This window comes from Bufo gargarizans, chromosome 9 (assembly GCF_014858855.1).
Source record: "Bufo gargarizans isolate SCDJY-AF-19 chromosome 9, ASM1485885v1, whole genome shotgun sequence".
Lineage (NCBI taxonomy): Eukaryota > Metazoa > Chordata > Amphibia > Anura > Bufonidae > Bufo > Bufo gargarizans.
Genome location: NC_058088.1, coordinates 177,961,703 through 177,979,489, shown reverse-complemented (window position 1 = coordinate 177,979,489; position 17,787 = coordinate 177,961,703). Strand labels below are relative to the sequence as shown.

The 17,787-nt window shown below is 50.7% G+C and overlaps 1 protein-coding gene across 1 annotated transcript; it reads left to right on the top strand.

Annotated features, from left to right (window-relative positions):
* The first annotated feature begins 345 nt into the window (after positions 1-345).
* On the top strand, positions 346-10,354 carry NAIF1 (nuclear apoptosis inducing factor 1). The gene is made up of 2 exons (XM_044268493.1): positions 346-864; positions 9,268-10,354. The coding sequence occupies exons 1-2, from the start codon at positions 423-425 to the stop codon at positions 9,741-9,743; spliced, it is 918 nt and encodes a 305-aa protein (XP_044124428.1). The 5' UTR covers positions 346-422; the 3' UTR covers positions 9,744-10,354.
* Positions 10,355-17,787: the final 7,433 nt, after the last annotated feature.

Genomic DNA, 17,787 nt, shown 5'->3' with positions numbered 1-17,787 from the left:
TAGACGACTAGTTTTAAATTTACAACCCTCTCCGTATTTTCAGTCACTTTTCTCCACACATTATCCCGTTCCTTTCATCCTTTTCATAGAAACGGCTATATCTCCCTTTCTGTAACGGCGCAATTTACTTCACGTTTTTTTGTAAATGAGTTGACCAATAGAAAGGCAGAGCTACTGATTGACGCGACCATTAGCCAATCATTAAGCAGAAGCCCGAAAAGAGAGGCGTTACTTAGAGTGGTAGCTACAGCAACCAATGATCGCCCAGTTCACGGGAATGGGCGTGTCGTCTGCGCAATAGTGCGTACAGACGCGATAAAGAGGCAGATTCTCGAAGCCGTTACGCTGCGTAGCTTGCTTGCCGCCCCTGCTTACGCACTTTACGTATTGCGGCCTATTCACACATCTTTTTAGTGGGGGCCATGGCTACGCCAGCCAAGAAAAGAAAGACGAATTTCTCAGAGCAGGAGGTGGAAATCATCATGGAGGAGATGGAGAAGCAGAAGCACATCTTGATTAACCATTACAACGCCGGGGTGCCACTGCTGACCAAAAGCAACGCCTGGTACGACATTTTAAAGCGAGTGAACGCCATCAGCACGTGCCACCGGGAACTGGCGGAGGTGAAGAAGAAGTGGTCGGACCTGAAGACCGAGGTGCGAAGGAAGATGTCGCAGGCGCGGGCTACGGCGGAGGCCGAAGGAGACGTCAGCACCCCGCCTGTCCTGCTCACCCCGCTGCAGCAACGGATATGCAACTTGCTGGGCGAAAGCGCCATCCTCAGCATACCCGCCCAAGAATGCCCGGCCGAAATACCCGCCCAAGTCTCCATCAGCTCGCCTGGCACCGTAACTCTGTCGCAAAGTGAGTCAGGGCCACGTCCTTTACCAGGACCACCGTGGGTGCCAAGGGGCCTAAGAAACTGAAGGGTGCCAACCGTCCTCGCGGTGACTTCATGTTAGGCGAAGATTACATTGTTAAGATTTGGGATGCGTCGGCAAGACGACAAGGCATAGGGTGGCAGAGCATGCTGAGGGTTGTAGTTTCTCGTTAATGTCATTGGGGGACACAGCACCATGGGTATACGCCCAGCTACCACTAGGAGGCGACACTAGATAATAAAAAGGTGGGCTGTACCCTCTCCACAGACTTTAGGCTAATCAGTTTTAGTCTAGTGTCCGTAGGAGGCAGACACGACCTGCTGTTTTTTTGCAGGTCTTGCCGCTTTTTTATTTTATTTTATTCCTTCTTCTTTTCGTCTGTGGGTCTCGGCCTGCTGCAGGATGGGGCTCCATCGTGGATAATCACTTTAGTTGCACCCCCTGCGGGCGCGTACTTTGAGTACCCCGCCGGTCACCCAGTCCTCCATTACTGCATTGGCATGCCGGCAATCCCACGGAAGTGCGAGTTTGCCGAAGGGGTGGACCCTGCGGCGCCTGAAGAATCCGGACGGTAAGTATTACCCCCTGCGTCCCTGTCCCATGGGGTCTCAGGTTAGTTCCCCTCCTTTGGCCAGGGGGTGGGTTCACTTTATTCAGGGGGTTTGGGAAGGTTCCCTTTTTCCCCCCTCCCCCCCTGTTTTTTCCAGGGGGGGATACATTTCTCCACACTTGTGAGAGGGCCCTTCTTTTTTCCCTCCCTTCAGTACCCTTCTCCTTCTGGCCACCCACGCCCCTCCCCGACCTTCCTTTCTACTTTAGCCCCGGCTTCTGCCGGGACTAGGCCGCATCTTCTCTGGCCTGTCCTTGCGTCCCAGGTGCACCTTTTGCCCTGTTTTTCCCCTCCCTGAGAGCCGCTCCTCCTCAGGAGCCCCCACGCCAGTTTTTTTCTTACCGGAGGGCCCCCGGTTTCCCGCCAACGGCATACTTTTTCAGGCCGCGTCATTAATCGAGGCCCCGGCTCTTACCTCGACTAGGCCGCATCCTCTCCCGGCCCCCTTCTGGCTTCCTGGGCTTTTTTCCTGTCTCCTCTCAGCTTTTGGGAGGCGTCTCCCCCCCCCCTTTCATTCAAGCGCTGTCTTTAGCCCTGTGGGCGCAGTTTTCACTTAACTCCTGCTTTATGGCCTTTATCTTGCCAGCATCGAGGATCATCTCCTGCAGGGTACGCTCACGCTCTTCTGCGGCTGCTGCAGCACCTCTTCAGGGATATAGCACCTGGGGTCCGGTAGGACAGCCTCTGGCTGACTTTTATTTTTTTTATTTCAGGCTTCCAGGCTGGCAATGCTGAGAAGTCTTCCATTCCTAGCCCACCCTCGGGGTCGCCACGTACTTTTCGTGTGCCTGTTGCTGTAGAAGTCGCCATGCAGTCAGCCTGACCTTGTTTGTGCGCAGTGCCTGGTCTTCAGGCTCCCCCAGGGCTCCCTGCCCCCCCCTTTCTGCGTAGGTCGCTCCTGAATAGGCCCCTTCCCTGTCCCAGGCCATAGGGAATCTAGCCCTACCCTGCCAATCCATGGTGGAGTTATTGGACCAGCTTGCCTGCCCAATTGTGGCCGCCTCTGCCCCCCCCCCCCAGGGACTCCTCGGCTGCAGAGTATGCTCAAGCTCAGACACCAGGTCCAGTAATCGACCTAGGATTGTCTCAACTAGGTCCTGCCCCTTCTCTTGTGTCCTCGGGTCACTTCCAGGACAGAAATCCCTGCCCTCAGGGGGCAGAGTCCAATAGCGGCCTAGGGTCTCCCCTTATAGGTCCTGCTCACCCCCTGCATCCTGGCTTACTCCCAGGACGGGACTAACACTGAGGGAAACACCTCTGGGGACACCTTTGCACCGATTCTGACTTGGAACAGAGCATCAGGCGGTCTTCCACCATACAGAATCTCTCTGGGTGGTCAAAGACAAATGTCCACTGAGGAACCTCTTCTCTCCAGGGTTGGTATGCCCTTTACCGGATTTTCAGATGGCACTCCCCTGGTTGCACAGGTAATTATCCATACAGGTAAGTCACCTTGCCGCCTTGCCAGTAGGTAGTACTTTACCGCCAACCGTGTTTAGCACACCGGCACACCTATGTGGTGTCCCAGGTATGTACACCTTCCCCTTCACAGGGGGGTACTCGTACCACTGCCAAAGGCTGTATCTGGCAGACTTTCCTGGTTCCAATGTAAGCTGGAGTAATATAATTATTACCAGGGGCTATTTTCAACACACCCTCCTAGTCGGAGAGTGTTCCAGGCCACCGTATTACTTCTCCAGACGCTGTAGCCAATACACCATCCGGCTGCTAGTGTGCACCATGCAACCATATTACTCCCTTATTAAGCGGAGTACCTGTACCATCTTCACATGCTATAGCCATTTCACCTCTCTGGTTCTAATGCACCCCATGCACCATATTACTCCATTATTGGGTGGAGTACCTGTACCATCTCCAGAGGCTGTAGCCATTACACCTGTCTGGTTCTAATGTGCATCATGCAGTCATACTCCGCTTGATAAAGGAGTAGTACCTATACCATTTCCAGATGCTATAGCCATGTCTCCACTCTCATTATAGTGTGCACCATGCAGCCAGATTACTCCCATTCTCAGGTGGAGTATTTGTAGTATCTTAATGTGCTGTGCTCTATGGTACAATCTGTGGTGCTAGGCAATCACGTGGCCCCTGTTCATGCGAAGTGATGGTACCATCCCCAGACGCTGTATTAATCCCTCTTTTCTGGTTCTAGTATGCCTTTGGCACCCATTACCGTCGTCCTCGGCGGTGTACTTGTGCTATTTCAAGGCACTGTATCCGACTAACCATCCGGGTTGTAGTATATACCTGGTAACCATATGTCCCCCCTCTTCTTGGGTGGAGTAGAGTTGCAATTGTTAGATCCAGTATATGGCTGTTCAGATCTGACACCCGATGCAGTACCTCCTGAACCAGGCCCTGGCAGTACCTCCTGAACCAACCATGGGCAGGTTGTTGGCTATCATGCTAGGTTTGTTCTTTGTCAACCCTATAAAGTACTACTGTACTCCGCACAGCCGCGTTACCCCATTTCATGGATGGAGTACTCGCGTTGTTGTTACTGCCTTTCTGCTTTGTTTTCACACAGTTACATGGCCCAGTCCTGGCAGAGTACCTGGATCACCACTGGATGTTCTATCCTGCAGGGATACGCATCATTGTGAGCACCAGCCGCTACTGCAGTTCTTGGGCCATCGCTGGACGTCCTCTCTGATATGGCTGTGACAGGACTAGTGAGCGCCACTTGGTGGGTGGAATTTTCCGCTGCTCGCTCTGGTATCGGACATGCTCCCGTAGTTTTTCCGTGGTCCGGACGTTCTTGGTACTCCCTTATGTTCTCTGACTAGTGGTGCTACATCACAGAAGGGCCGTTCGCTTGGACCTGGCCGTTGTCTGCACCTGTCAGTTTCTTCCCCCTTCCTTGGGAGTGTCAGTATGCTCTGGTTTCTACATGTCAGTGTAGTCTCTCCCGGCTTCCCCTGGCGAATTCCGCCTCCTTTTCTGACATATGGATGTCTGCCGATTCTTTTACAAAATCCAGGGTGCTGTACTTGCCCCATGGGATGGTTGGTTAACCATGGCTGATGTTTTTTTCCCTATGGTTGCTACATTTCATTTTTCTTTTGATAATTTGGCTATTATTGTCGTCATGTGGTCCAGTTCTGTGGACCCTACTTGAGCCTCTCACTAGGTAATCCTGCTTGGAGTACCTGACCCCATTCTTTGTTAGACCATCTAGCTGGCCGGTTCCCTCTGGGGAAGCTACTCATGGCATCTCTGACCGCACATGCTCTGTATGACAGCTGCTTCTTGGGGCCCGGTTTGGTTCTTTTCACTCCTGGGTCCCCATAGGCTTGTTTCCCTCTTGAGATTCTAACCTCTCTTCCCGTCTCCCCAGGTTCAGGTCCTGGTACCTGGGAGTTTGTTGCTCCGGTTTGCAATTTACATTCATATTTGCCACTTCTGGGATGGAGCTTTCCCTCTAGTTGAGAACTGTTCCTCCTTAGGCTGTTTGAAGTCCTCTCTCTTCTACTCCAATATCTCTCAGACGAGTGTGTCTCCACTTGTATTACCAGGGCCTGCGACTGGTTCCTTTTTTCCTGAGACTTCATGTGGCCAAGGATTTCTCTGCTCTTACATTTCACAGTGCCATTTTGTTCCAGTTTTTCTGAGGCTCGATTCATGCCTTCTTTGTGTGGGAACCTTGTCTTTACGTTCCCTTCTTCTGGCCATTACCAAGGACCCCCTTCTCCTCCATAGGTTGGCTGCTTTCTCTGGCAGGATGGGGCTTCCACCTTCTAATAGGGTGTTTCTCTTTTCCCACCTGCCTTGCAGTGGAAGAAGGCTTGCTTCCCTTCCCATGGTGAGTCTTTGCTATTCTTTCTCTCAATCGTTCAGCCTCCAGTGCTTCCTCATTTCCTCTCTACCCTGACCTTTACATGGTGTTTGCCATGGACAGGCTATGTTTTTGGTCTGAGACAATTTAGGCCTCGTTCACACTTCAGTGTTTAGTCAGTGATTTCCATCAGTGATTTGTGAGCCAAAACCAGGAGCGGCTCTAAACACAGAACAGGAGCAGATCTTTCCCTTCTACCTCATGTCTGTGGAGGCTCCACTTCTGGTTTTGGCTCACAAATCACTGATGGAAATCACTGAAGTGTGAACGAGGCCTTAGAGTTTTTTCCTTGCCGGGTCCTCTTACTGGTTGGGTTCCTTTGCTTCCAGGCCTTATGGAATCGCCTTTCTTTTGCCGAGGGGTGGTCCACAGGGTCTTCCTTTAGCTTGTCTTCAGGAAGTTTTTTCCTTGGTTCAGGACTGCTCCTGTCCTTTTTCCCAGGCATTTTTTCTCCTGCCAGGTTCCCTCATGGTTTAATTTTTCTTGTTGGGTTTGTCCTCTTATACATCCTCCTCCTGGAGCCTCCTACTATATGCAGAGCGCTAGGCCATGACCAACAGACGCCTTCCGGTTGTGCTGCTCTCCTGTTTCTTCAGGGGGAGCCCTGGTTCTTCCAGATCCTTCCTCTGGCTCTCTAGTGCGCACTTGTTCAACTCTCAGTTCTTGCGCAGGACATCTAGCCCTGCTCCCTATCCTCTAGCTTCTTATTTTTCCAACCTTGGGTGGAGCTGGGTGCTTCTCTTTGTTCCTTTCTTGCATATGGCCTTTTTTCCCAGGCACTTGTCCTTGGGATGCTGGCAGTCTCCCATCATTTTCTTCTTTGGACTCTTCCTGGTCCTGGAGCCTCACTTCATTACTTTTCTACCATTTCATGGTATGGGCTCTCCTGGTCCTGTTAGGTCACATGGTTCTCCTGCAGCTGTGCACCCAACTTTTTGCATGAGATCTCCTTTCCACACTCGGGGACTGCTTTGGGAAGTCCCATGGTGCAGTGTCCCCCAATGACATTAACGAGAAAATTGGATTTTTGTACTTACCGTAAAATCCCTTTCTCGTTCAATTCTTTGGGGGACACAGATCCCACCCTTTGTTTTCATTTCTCTTTCTGTCACTGGGCTGCTGTTCTTCTTCCTTCCCCGGTCCAGGACATGTTGGTTCTCTGCTTTTGTCTGCTAGTGTCTGTGGAGAGGATACAGCCCACCTGGACGGAGACAACCTTTTTCATATCTAAGGTCGCCTTCCAGTGGTAGCTGGGCGTATACCCATGGTGCTGTGTCCCCCAATGAATTGAACGAGATTTTACGGTAAGTACAAGAACAGCTGGTTTAATGTCTACAGGGTGCCCCAATACATATTTTCTCCCAATCCTTTTGTTCTCCTGGGAAGTTAAGCCACCTCCAGAGGTGTCTGACACTGCTTTCTCCCTATTAAAGGGGTATACCCATCTTTGACATTGGGGGCATATCGCTAAGATATGGGGGCAATGTCTGATAGGTGCGGGTCCCAGAGGTGAGAGCCCGCAAATTGCTAGAGGGAGCACCACGAATGAGCGGCCGCCTTTGGTTTGCCATGTGACACTGTTGCCACACTTGTGGTTGCCCGCGGCAACGTGTTGTTGTGAGAGCATGCGGTGGCAGTGTCTCAGCCTTCTGTGTGATTGCCGTGACATGGTTGCCACGCATGCTGTTGCCGGTGGTAACGTGTGGCTTAGTTTGCTTGTGTGTGCACTTCCCCTTTAAGTGGCTTCCTTCCTCTGTCTGGTGTTGGAAGGGTTAACTCCCTTTCTTGTGTTTTGTGAACACTGGGTTTATGTGTTTGTGGCTGCTTGGGCTATTTAGTCTCTCCTGGAAGCCTGTAGCTTTGCTTGTCTCCAGCCATGGTGTGTGTTGGAGTTATGCTCCTGGCTTTACCATCTTTCCAATGAGGGTCACCCTTGTGGTCATAGATGTTCTATGTCATCCCGGTGTCTCCTTCCCTTCCTGTCCCTATTTGTATGGAGTGGGTTTTGTGCAGGGTGTTTGAATGTCTTGTTTGGTGTTACATGTCTGGTTGTGTTTGGTGTCATGTTTACTAGACATTCCCCTGTCTCAAGTTATTGCAGCTATGGATGTCCTGGGTTCCTGTGTGGTTTGTGGTGTGTGCTCTGTCCTTTAATGTTGGTGTGGACACTAGCACTTGTGCACGGGTTCCAGTCAGTGTGTCTGTGGCAGGTAAGTGTGTTACTGGTTTCACTTACCTGCCATCTCCTTTAGCTGTATGTGTTTCCCCTCCTTGCAGCTTGGCTGGTGGAGACTCCTGTTCGTCCGTGTTGTGGAGGAACAGGTCGTCTTACCCTGCTCCTAGTCCAGGGATTTCCTGAGGGTTAGTAGGGCCCTGAGGTTCTGGAGTATGAGCCCTCCTACCATCTGGGTTGGCTCATACGGTTAGGAATCGGGGTCAGAATTAGGGACTCATTAGGAGGTGACCTGCTCCCGGCATCCTGGCCTAGCAGCTACCCGTTATCCCTTTTATACCGCACTGTGGGGGGTTTCCCCCACTCCCCGCCGTGACACCGCCCATCATTCATTTCTGTGGGAGTACCGAAAATAGCTGAGCAATACACTTCCAATATATTTTAATAGGATTTCTGAAAATAGCCGAGCACACCGCTTAGCTATTTTTGGCGTTCCTGTAGAAATGAAAGGAGGGTGGGCGTACGTGCTCGGTGCTCCCTCCGGCACTTTGCGGGCTCCGTTCCAAGTATAAATTGGAGGTGGGACCAGCACTTATCAGACATTGGGGGCATATCGCAAGGCGGGATTACCCCTTTAAATGCACATACACGTTCAGCCGAGCAGGAGTTGGAAAGGGAACTTTTAACCAAAAGTTCATCCGACTGTTTTTGAATGCATATGGCTGCCCGAATAGATGATGGACTGCATGAATCGGGCGCGATACCTGAGAGAGAGCATGGCTGAGGGAGTGCAACCGTGTAGATGAGGTGAAAGCAATGTAGACCTCACATCAGAGCAGTATTGTCTCGGTAGACCATCTGGTGTAGTAGCACCAGATCGCCCTGTGTAGTTCTGGTGCCAGAGCTCCTGACAATCTAATTAAAGGGGTTGTCTAGTAATATTTATATCCTCAGGATATGTCATCCATATCTGATCGATGGGGTCTGATTCCCAGCAACTCTGCCGATCAGCTGTTTTGAAGAGGTCGGTGAACGCAGTGTCCTCCTCGCTACTTACCAAGCACAGCGCCGTCCGTTGTATAGTGGCTGTGCTTGGTAATGCATCTGAGGCCCGTTCACTTGAATGGGACTGAGCCTCGTCTAGGCCATGTGACCGATGAATGTGACGTCACTGTCCTAGAAAGAGCTGATCGACGGGGGTGCTGGCAGTTGGACCACAGAAGATCCAATATTGATGACCTTTCCTGAGGATAAAATCCGGGGCAACCCCTTTAGGTCCTTTAAATTTAGTAATGGTTGTGGAGCCTGGTACTATGTGATCAGTAAATTCTGCTTAGGGCTCATTCACACGACCGTATGAATGGGGCCGCATCCGTTTCCCAAGTTTTGCGGAATTGGTGCGGACCTATTCATTTCAAAGGGGCCGCAAAAGATAAGGACAGCACACCGTGTGCTGTCCTCATCCGTAGTTCCATTGCACGGCCCTGCAAAAAATATAGAGCATGTCTTATTCTTGTCTGCAATTGTGAACAAGAATAGCCATTTTCTATGAAAGCGGCGGCCATGTACGGTCCACAAATTGCGGAACACACACGGGCTGGTATGCATGTTTTGCGGATCCAGAAAACACTACGGTCGTGTGAATGTAGCCTTGGTTTAAAGTTTTACTGATGTAACAGGATTTGAGTCCAAGATGAAGAGTTCCACCATTGATGTGTTTAACCAAAAACGTGTCCCTTTCTTGTAGTTCCTACAGAAACAACCTATCACACCTTGGAGGAAAACGTAGTGGAGTACTGTACCACCGAAGCCCCCGGCGCCGTTACCTCTGAGACCCCTGTAGAAATCATCTCTCCTTCTGCTGAAGTCACGGGAAAACCTCAAGAACTGAAGAATCGGATCGCCCTGAACTCCGCCCGGCTCTTACAAGAACAGAGAGTGACGAACTTACACGTGAAGGAGATCGCCCAGCACCTGGAGCAGCAGAACGACCTCCTGCAGATGATTCGCAGATCGCAGGAAGTCCAGGCCAGCGCTCAGGAGAGGCAAGCCCAAGCCATGGAGGGGACCCAGGCCGCACTGAGCGCCCTCATTCAGGTGCTGCGACCCATGATCAAGGATGTGCGCAAGTACTTACAAAGCCGGACAGTGGACTCGGCAGCGACCAACGAAGCTGGTGACCCAGGAGCTCAAAACGGACAATCAAACAGTATCGGCCAGTGACCGATGTGGCGCCACTGCATCATATTATTACATGTAGGGCCCTATAGGATGATGGGCATTATAACCTGCTAACGACTACTGCCCAGATACAGGCGACATGGTCGCTTGATGACCTAAGGACACATCATGAAATATTTGACTTTTTCAACATTTTTAAGAATGGAAATGATGAACTGTAGAATTTGCCAGTGTAGGAACACTGCTTGCTTTTCTGGTCATGCGCAGAAAGGTTGGGTGGCGGAACTAAGGCCTCATTCACACGTCTGTGTGCATGATGACATCCGTGACGAGGTGGACAGTGTTTTGTGAAGGATCTATGTGTCAGCAGTGTTCCACGGACACTGCTCAGCTGAAAATTCGTTTCCAGAGCATCTTCTACCAATGGTCCATGGCCAAAACACACATGGCATCCATGTTTTGTCCATGGCTTTCATGGACTCATAGGCTGTAATGCCCGTGAGGGATCCGTAATCATGAACAAAATAGGGTGTGCTTCTGTGGTGTCACCACGGACCGTGGAAAACGACTGATTAAATGGCATCTGTCAGCAGTTTTGTACCTATGACACCGGCTGACCTGTTACATGTGCACTTGGCAGCTGAAGGCATCTGTGTTGGTCCCATGTTCAAATGTGCCTGCATTTCTGCGAAAAATGATGTTTTAATATATACAAATGAGCCTCTAGGAGCAACGGGAGGCGTTGCCATTACACCTAGAGGATCTGCTCTGTCTGCAACTGCTGCACTTTGACAGGGCCAGACAGTGAAAAGATAATCATGCCTGGCCCTATCAAAGTGCAGAGGGAGCGGCAGTTGTAGAAAAAGCTGAACCTCTAGGTGTAACGACAACGCCCCCGTTGCTCCTAGACTAATGAGTACATGTGCTATACGTGGAGACCACGGGTAGCCCACGTGCGTGATTCACTGACTGGTGAAGGAGGCCTAATAACGGCAAAATCAAGACACTAAAGGCTCATGCACACAACTATGTATTTTGTGGTCTGCAAAACACAGATCCGCAAAAGAAAGAAACGGATGACATCCGCGTGACGCGCAGTTTACATCCTAAACAATGCCTGTCCTTGTATGCAAAACAGACAAGAATAGGACATGTTATATATATTTTTTTTTTTGCAGTACAGACTTGTGGACATATGGATACAGAATGCACACAGCGTAATTTCCGTTTTTTTGTGGCCCTATTGAAATGAATGGGCGGCAAATAAACGGAACAGACACGGATAAAAAATTAGTTTGTGTGCACAAGGCCTAAGGCTGCATTTACAGGTGTGAAATTCATCCGAAACCTGTGTCCGATCCGACAACAGTCGTCAAGGCACGCATGCAAACGGACATACGCCACACCGTTTGTATGCAGCTGAAAATGGACAGATTTTGGATTTTTGGCACTATTTATTTTGGAAGGAAATGCCAAGAGTTAGACCCAAGGGCGAATCCTCATTCAGATCTGCGTCCGAAAAGTGAGGGTCAGCCTCGGAATCCTGCTGGAGCATTACATGTCAGATTTGAAAGCGATGTGTGAACATAGCCTAGGGAATATTGTGTTGTTTTATTATGGGCACATACAGTAGTTAATGTGCAGTATATGGAAATGATTTTCTCTTTCTCATCACTGTGCGGTTTTTATAATAAAATCATTGATCTGTGTTTTGCTGTATCTGTGCCTATTAGGCCTCATGCACACGGCCGTTCCGTGCATTGGGCACTGCAATTTGCGGTCCCCAATGCACGGGCAACATCCGTGCGGCGGCCGGGACGGATTGAAACCCATTCAACTTGAATAGGTCCGTGATCCGTCTGCACCGCAAAAAATATAACATGTTCTATTGTTTTGCGGTGCGGAGGCATGGACAGAAACACAGCGGAAGTACTCCGTGGTGCTTCTGTGGGGTTCCGTGCCTCTGTTCTGCACCGCAGCTCCAGATTGCAGACCCATTCAAGTGAATAGGTCCACATCCGTGATACGGGGAGCACACGGCCGGTGCATGAGGATAGAGATATGAGGGTTCTCATATGTATAAAGTGGTTGGCTCTTTTGGGCACATATATCTTCATGTGCTTTATCACTGACTCCGAAGACATATGTTAAAGGGATCTTCCAGTATTTGATGACCTATATGTTCGGTGGGTGTCTGACTCCTGGTGCCCCCCCATCCCCTTAAGCAATCAGCTGTTTAAGGATTATTGTACACAAACGTGTGCACCCCATGGCCGTATTGCGGATCTGCAATACATGGGCACCGTTCAGTGTTCATTCCGCATCACGGATGAGGACCCATTCACTTGAATGGGTCCGGAGATGCGGAGCGGAACCCTACAGAAGCACTACGGAGTGCTTCCGTCCCGTACTTCCGTTCCACAAAAAGATAGAACATGTCCTATCTTTTTGCGGAACGGCCAGATCGCGGACCCATTAAAGTGAATGGGTCCGTGATACGCTGCCCCACGGTGGGTGTTCGTGCATTGTGGCCCGCAGCATGGCCACGGTGCGCAAGAGGCCTAAAGGAGGTAGAAGTGCTTGATGAGTGCTGGAGCTGCATCCTGTTCATACTATACCAAGCACAGTGCCGTACATTGTATAGTGGCCATGCTTGATATTGCAAGCTGCAGAAAGGCCATACAGTCAGGTCCATAAATATTGGGACATCGACGCAATTGTAAAATTTTTGGCTCTGGTGCAGGAATTACAACAGTTTGCATATGTGCCTCCCACTTGTTAAGGGACCAAAAGTAATGGGACAATTGGCTTCTCAGCTGTTCCATGGCCAGGTGTGTGTTATTCCATCATTATCCCAATTACACTGAGCAGATAAAAGGTCCAGAGTTCATTTCCAGTCTGCTATTTGCATTTGGAATCTGTTGCTGTCAACTCTCAAGATGAGATCCAAAGAGTTGTCACTATCAGTGGAGCCATCATTAGGCTGAAAAAACACAACAACCCCATCAGAGAGATAGCAAAAACATTAGGCCTGGCCAAAACAACGGTTTAGAACATCCTTAAAAAGAAGGAACGCACCGGTGAGCTCAGCAACACCAAAAGACCCGGAAGACCACGGAAAACAACTGTGGTGGATGACCGAAGAATTCTTTCCCTGGTGAAGAAAACACCCTTCACAACAGTTGGCCGGATCAAGAACACTCTCCAGGAGGTAGGTGTATGTGTGCCAAAGTCAGCAATCAGGAGAAGACTTCACCAGAGTGAATACAGAGGGTTCACCACATGATGGAAACCATTGGTGAGCCTCAAAAACAGGAAGGCCAGATTAGAGTTTGCCAAACGACATCTAAAAAAGCCTTCACAGTTCTGGAACAACATCCTATGGACAGATGAGACCAAGATCAACTTGTACCAGAGTGATGGGAAGAGAAGACTATGGAGAAGGAAAGGAACTGCTCATGGTCCTAAGCATACCACCTCATCAGTGAAACATGGTGGTGGTAGTATCATGGCGTGGGCATGTATGGCTGCCAATGGAACTGGTTCTCTTGTATGTATGGATGATGTGACTGCTGACAAAAGCAGCAGGATGAATTCTGAAGTGTTTCGGGCAATATTATCTGCTCATATTCAGCCAACTGCTTCAGAACTCATTGGACAGCGCTTCACAGTGTAGATGGACCATGACCCAAAGCATACTGCAAAAGCAACCAAAGAGTTTAAGGGAAAGAAGTGGAATGTTATGCAATGGCCAAGTCAATCCCCGGACCTGAATCCGATTGAGCTGCATTTCACTTGCTGAAGACAAAACTGAAGGGAAAATGCCCCAAGAACAAGTAGGAACTGAAGACGGTTGCAGTAGAGGCCGGGCAGAGCATCACCAGGGATGAACCCAGCGTCTGGTGATGTCTATGCGTTCCAGACTTCAGGCTGTAATTCACTGCAAAGGATTTGCAACCAAGTATTAAAAAGTGAAAGTTTGATTTATGATTATTATTCTGTCCCATTACTTTTGGTCCCGTAACAAGTGGGAGGCTCATATGCAAACTGCTGTAATTCCTGCACCGTTCACCTGATTTAGATGTAAATACCCTCAAATTAAAGCTGACAGTCTGCAGGTAAAGCACATCTTGTTTGTTTCACTTCAAATCCATTGTGGTGGTGTATAGAGCCAAAAATGTTAGAGTTGTGTCGATGTCCCAATATTTATGGATCTAACTGTATAACCAACGCACGTGACGTCACAGGCTAAGGCCTTTTGCACACGAACGTTGTTGCGGCCCGCATACGGCGGGTCCGCAATACATGGGCACTGGCCCGTGTGCACTCCGCATCACGGATGTGGACCCATTCACTTGAATGGGTCCGCAATCATGGAGATGCGGAACGGAAGCACTACAGAGTGCTTCCGTGGTGTTTCTGTCCGTGCCTCCACACTGCAAAAAGATAGAACTTGTTGAATGGGTCTCGATCCGTCCACCGCATGGACGTTGCCCAAATTGCGGTCCCCAATGCACAACATTTGTGTGCAATAGGCCTTACGCTGGGTTCACACCTGAGCGTTTTACAGCGCGTTCCTACGCGCTGTAAAACGCACAACAGGCAAGAACCAATGATTCCCTATGGGAAGGGTTCACACCTGGGCGTTTTACAGCGCGTACGATCGCGCTGTAAAACACCCGACGCTCAAACAAGTACAGGAGCTTTATTTGGCGCGCGTTTGGGCCATAGACTCTTTGGACAACACTGCTGTCAATCACCCAAACGCGCGTCAAACGCGCGTTCACTATTAAAAAAAACGTGCGACAAAAACGCGCATAGAAATGCGCGTTTGAGAAACGCCTAGGTGTGAACCCAGCGTTAGGGGAAGGTTGTGGCACGCCGCTGAGTGTTGTAGCCACTTCATGCAGCGGAAGTCAGACCCCCACCATATGCTGATGTCCTGAGGATAGGAGACCACGGTGGCTTAGTGGTTAGCACTGGTGCCTTGCAGCGCTGGGGTTCAAATCCAACCAAGGACACCATCTGCATGGAGTTTGTATGTTCTTCCCGGGTTTGTGCGGGTGATTGCGAGCACCATTGGGCACAGTTGGATGGTAATGTCTGTAAAGTAGCTGCAGGAATATAGTAGCGCTATATAAGTGCATACATTAAATAAACATTTAAAGAGGACCTGTCCCCTCTCCTGACTGTTTTAGTAACTACTTGCATCCCCCGTGTAATAACAATTCTGGAGCATCTATTCTTATGACTCTGTGTTGTGCCGTTCCTCTATTATTCCTATTAGATGTTTATGAATTTCCAGCAAGTCCATCTGGATGTTACCTGTTGCGGCGGAGGGGGGGGGGGTCGTCTTCATTGCAAACTGTTGGCAATTCATTTATAACTTCTGGCAGGAATAATAGAGGAATAGCACAACACAGAGTCCTAAGGATAAGCTCCATGTTGTAGTTTTCCTAGTGGTTGTGCTTGGGATTACAGTCCTTTCAAACAGCCGATCAGCACAGGTGCCAAGAGTTGGACCCCCAGCAATCTGAAATTGATAACGTAAAGGGGTTGCATCATCTCATACATTGGGGGCATATCGCAGGGATATGCCCCCACTGTCTTTTAGGTGCGGTTCCCACACCTATCTCTAGAACGGAGCCCATGCATGCGCGGCCGCCCTCCATTCATTACTATGGGAGTTCCGAAAATAGCTTAGCGGCGTGCTTGGCTATTTTCGGATCTTCTCCAGAAATGAATGGGAAGCGCAGCCACTGCTCCTTTTTGTTCCATGGGGCTGGTGAAAATAGCCAAGCCAGTGCATGCGTGGTCCGCTATTCTAGTAGGAATAAAAGAGGAACAGAACAACAGAGTCATAAGAATAAATGCCCCAGAATTGCTATTAGACGGGAATACAATCTGTTATTAAAACAGTCATGCCAGGAGAGGGGACAGGTCCTTTTTAGGCCTCATGCACACGGCCGTTGTTTTGGTCCGCATACAAGCCGCAGTTTTGGCGGCTCGGATGCGGACCCATTCACTTCAATGGGGCCAGAAAAGATGTGGACAGCACTCCGTGTGCTGTCCGCATCCATTGCTCCGTTCCGTGGTCCGCAAAAAAAATTTAATAACCTGTCCTATTCTTGTCCGCCCTTTGCGGACAAGAATAGGCAGTTATATTAAAGGCTGTCCGTGCCGTTCCGAAAATTGCGGAACGCACACGGATGCTATCTGTGTTTTGCAGACCGCAAAACACATCACGGTCGTGTGCATGTAGCCCTAAAGAGGTATTCTGGTCATAGAAAGTTATCCTCAGGAAAAGGTATGAGATCGATGGGGGTCCGACTTTTGGGACCCCCACCGATCATGAGAGCGAAATGCCTGGAGCAGCAGGAGGTGACAGATCCTCTTAAAAAAAATGCATTACCTCTCGACAAAGTTTTGTGAAGAGTATTTGCGAGTTGCAATTCATGCATCTGTCTGCAGGTGGCATTGTAGTACTTGAAGATATGAGACAGTTAGATTTGGACCAGCAGGGGGCAGTATAAGACTGGAGCTGAATGAATACATGCAGTGTATTCAGGCTGAAGTTCGTTCCCTTTTTCCTTAAAAGGGTAAGTAATGGGAAAGCCGATAATTGCAGATATTTGGCACGTTCACAGAGCGTCCCATTTACTCCCAGCGCAGTGTGCTAATGGCAATACTGGAAATACATTCTTAAATGGATCCATTCAGAACAAATTTAGCTTCCAGCGAGTGTTCTGCCTACAAAGCAACTTCTGAGCCCTAAAAAGCTTATAGGCAACTACATTCACCATCAGATGAGCGCAGACGATCCTTCATCTGCTGTCTGCTCTGTACGAGCCCACGTATTTGGGATAATTAGTGGGGACAGAATCTAGGGAGACTGGGGCTGCAGTAAACGATTATTTTAGAAATCGAGTAATCTAATAAGAAAATATGAATTAATAGACTGTTTTCCTTTATAAAAACTCATCAGACCCCAACCCCCTTCGTTCCCCTCTGTGCAATTAGCCCAAGTGCATTAGTTCCCTCCAGTGCAATCGGCTCCACTATCCCCCAGAGCCATCAGCTCTTCCCCACCCCAGTGCCATCAGCTCTCTCCTCCTCCCCTTGTGCCAGCAGCTCTCTCTTCCCCTCCCCTTGTGCCAGCAGCTCTCTCCCCCCCCCCCTTGTGCCAGCAGCTCGCCTCCCCTTCCTTGGGCCAGCAGCTCTCCCCCTCCTCTTGGGCCAGCAGCTCTCCCCCTCCCTTTGTGCCAGCAGCTCTCTCCCCCCCCCCCCTCCTTGTGCCAGCAGCTCTCTCCCCCCCCTCCTTGTGCCAGCAGCTCTCTCCCCCCCCCTTGAGCCAGCAGCTCTCCCCCCCCCCCCCATGTGCCAGCAGCTCTCCCCCTCCTCTTGGGCCAGCAGCTCTCTCCCCCTCCCCTTGGGCCAGCAGCTCTCTCCCCCTCCCCTTGTGCCAGCAGCCCCCCCCCCTCCTTGTGCCAGCAGCTCCCCCCCCCCCCTCCTTGTGCCAGCAGCTCTCTCCCCCCCCCTCCTTGTGCCAGCAGCTCTCTCCCCCCCCCTCCTTGTGCCAGCAGCTCTCTCCCCCCCCTTGAGCCAGCAGCTCTCCCCCCCCCCCCATGTGCCAGCAGCTCTCCCCCTCCTCTTGGGCCAGCAGCTCTCTCCCCCTCCCCTTGGGCCAGCAGCTCTCTCCCCCTCCCCTTGTGCCAGCAGCTCCCCCCCCCCCTCCTTGTGCCAGCAGCTCGCCTCCCCTTCCTTGGGCCAGCAGCTCTCCCCCTCCTCTTGGGCCAGCAGCTCTCCCCCTCCCTTTGTGCCAGCAGCTCTCTCCCCCCCCCTCCTTGTGCCAGCAGCTCTCTCCCCCCCCTCCTTGTGCCAGCAGCTCTCTCCCCCCCCCCTTGAGCCAGCAGCTCTCCCCCCCCCCCCCCATGTGCCAGCAGCTCTCCCCCTCCTCTTGGGCCAGCAGCTCTCTCCCCCTCCCCTTGGGCCAGCAGCTCTCTCCCCCTCCCCTTGTGCCAGCAGCTCCCCCCCCCCCTCCTTGTGCCAGCAGCTCCCCCCCCCTCCTTGTGCCAGCAGCTCTCTC

Coding starts and splice junctions, on each gene's coding strand:
- NAIF1 (XM_044268493.1), top strand. CDS start 423: ATGGCTACGCCAGCCAAGAAAAGAAAGACGAATTTCTCAGAGCAGGAG. Junction 865..9,267: donor CACCGTAACTCTGTCGCAAA/GTGAGTCAGGGC, acceptor CCTTTCTTGTAG/TTCCTACAGAAACAACCTAT.